A 1,107-nucleotide genomic window follows, 5' to 3' on the forward strand; every position below is an offset into this window, starting at 1 on the left:
GAACTAAGGGCATTAAAAAGAAGTAGAACAGCTAACAGAGCATGCTTCAGGAATGAAAGATCTCTCTGACAAGAACTGCTGTTGCGTCCCAGCTATCTCAAGAAGGTGGAAGACACAGACTCTCTCTCTTGTCACCTATTTGGTGAGAAATCATCACCTTAGAGCTAACTACTGAACTTTGCTTTGGTTTGGGCTCATTTGACTTTGACTATTTATTGTAAATAAAAGCCTTTCCGTTACTCATCGAATGAGGTGTTGTATCATTCCCTTAGGCTAATTCAGAACCCTAGGGGTATTTTTATTTGCCAACAGTTCTGAAACCTACAGCCTCATCCAGGCACTGACCATTCCCAGGAAAGATCCATGCATCTTCAACAGTCCAGAGAGATACCGGCTCCATGCACTTGCCTCCTCCATCATGCTGCTCTGCAAGCAATGCTCAGGTCCTGGCTAGCTCTGCTTGTCCCCAATACCCCCCACCATGACGCCATGCACTGGACACAGCCAGCCCAGAGGCCTCTGCTTACCGGAAATATCCACCACCTTGATGGCAGAGGCTTGAGGGAACTTCTCCTGCAGGACCCGTATCACCTGGGCCTCACCTTCTGTCTGTGAGGCCAGCGCCCTGCACTGAGGCGCACATAGCAGCAGTGCCTGGGGGCAAGGAGAAACTGGATGAGGTGGGCAGGGTGCATCAGTACCAAAGCAGCTGGGTGGGACTGGGGCCTGCTATGGCTGGGCAGCAGCCCCCAGGCCTGGGGCAAGCCCGGGCCCTTCTGTCCACACGCCTGGCAGCTCCCTCTGCAGCACGTGCCTCCTGGGCTGGGCACCGCCCAGGGCGCATGCGCAGAGTCCCCCCTGCAGGGGGCGCGCTAGCATAGGTGGCATCCCCAGCCCGCCCTGGACAGCGCCAAGCGCATGCGCGGCATGGCACCTGCAGGGGCCGCTACCATTGGCCGAACTCCAAGAGCGCGCATGCGCGGTACACCACCTGCAGGGGGGTGCCGCGGTTGCTAAGCAATCCCGCAACAGCCTTCCCCAGCTAAGAGAGGGACCCCTAGGCACGAGGGGGGACCCGCACCCGAAACCCGCCCCGTACCCGGCTGC

General features: G+C 57.6%; 1 protein-coding gene across 1 annotated transcript in view; it reads right to left on the minus strand.

Annotated features, from left to right (window-relative positions):
* The window catches only part of BOLA3 (bolA family member 3), an 18,269-nt gene that overhangs the window by 17,004 nt on the left and 158 nt on the right, over positions 1-1,107 (minus strand). Inside the window, exon 2 of the mRNA XM_025212819.1 lies at positions 528-729. Coding sequence (XP_025068604.1) covers positions 528-729 — 202 coding nt within the window. The remainder of the gene's footprint in view (positions 1-527; positions 730-1,107) is intronic.

Source organism: Alligator sinensis, unplaced genomic scaffold, assembly GCF_000455745.1.
Source record: "Alligator sinensis unplaced genomic scaffold, ASM45574v1 scaffold453_1, whole genome shotgun sequence".
NCBI classification, from domain to species: domain Eukaryota; kingdom Metazoa; phylum Chordata; order Crocodylia; family Alligatoridae; genus Alligator; species Alligator sinensis.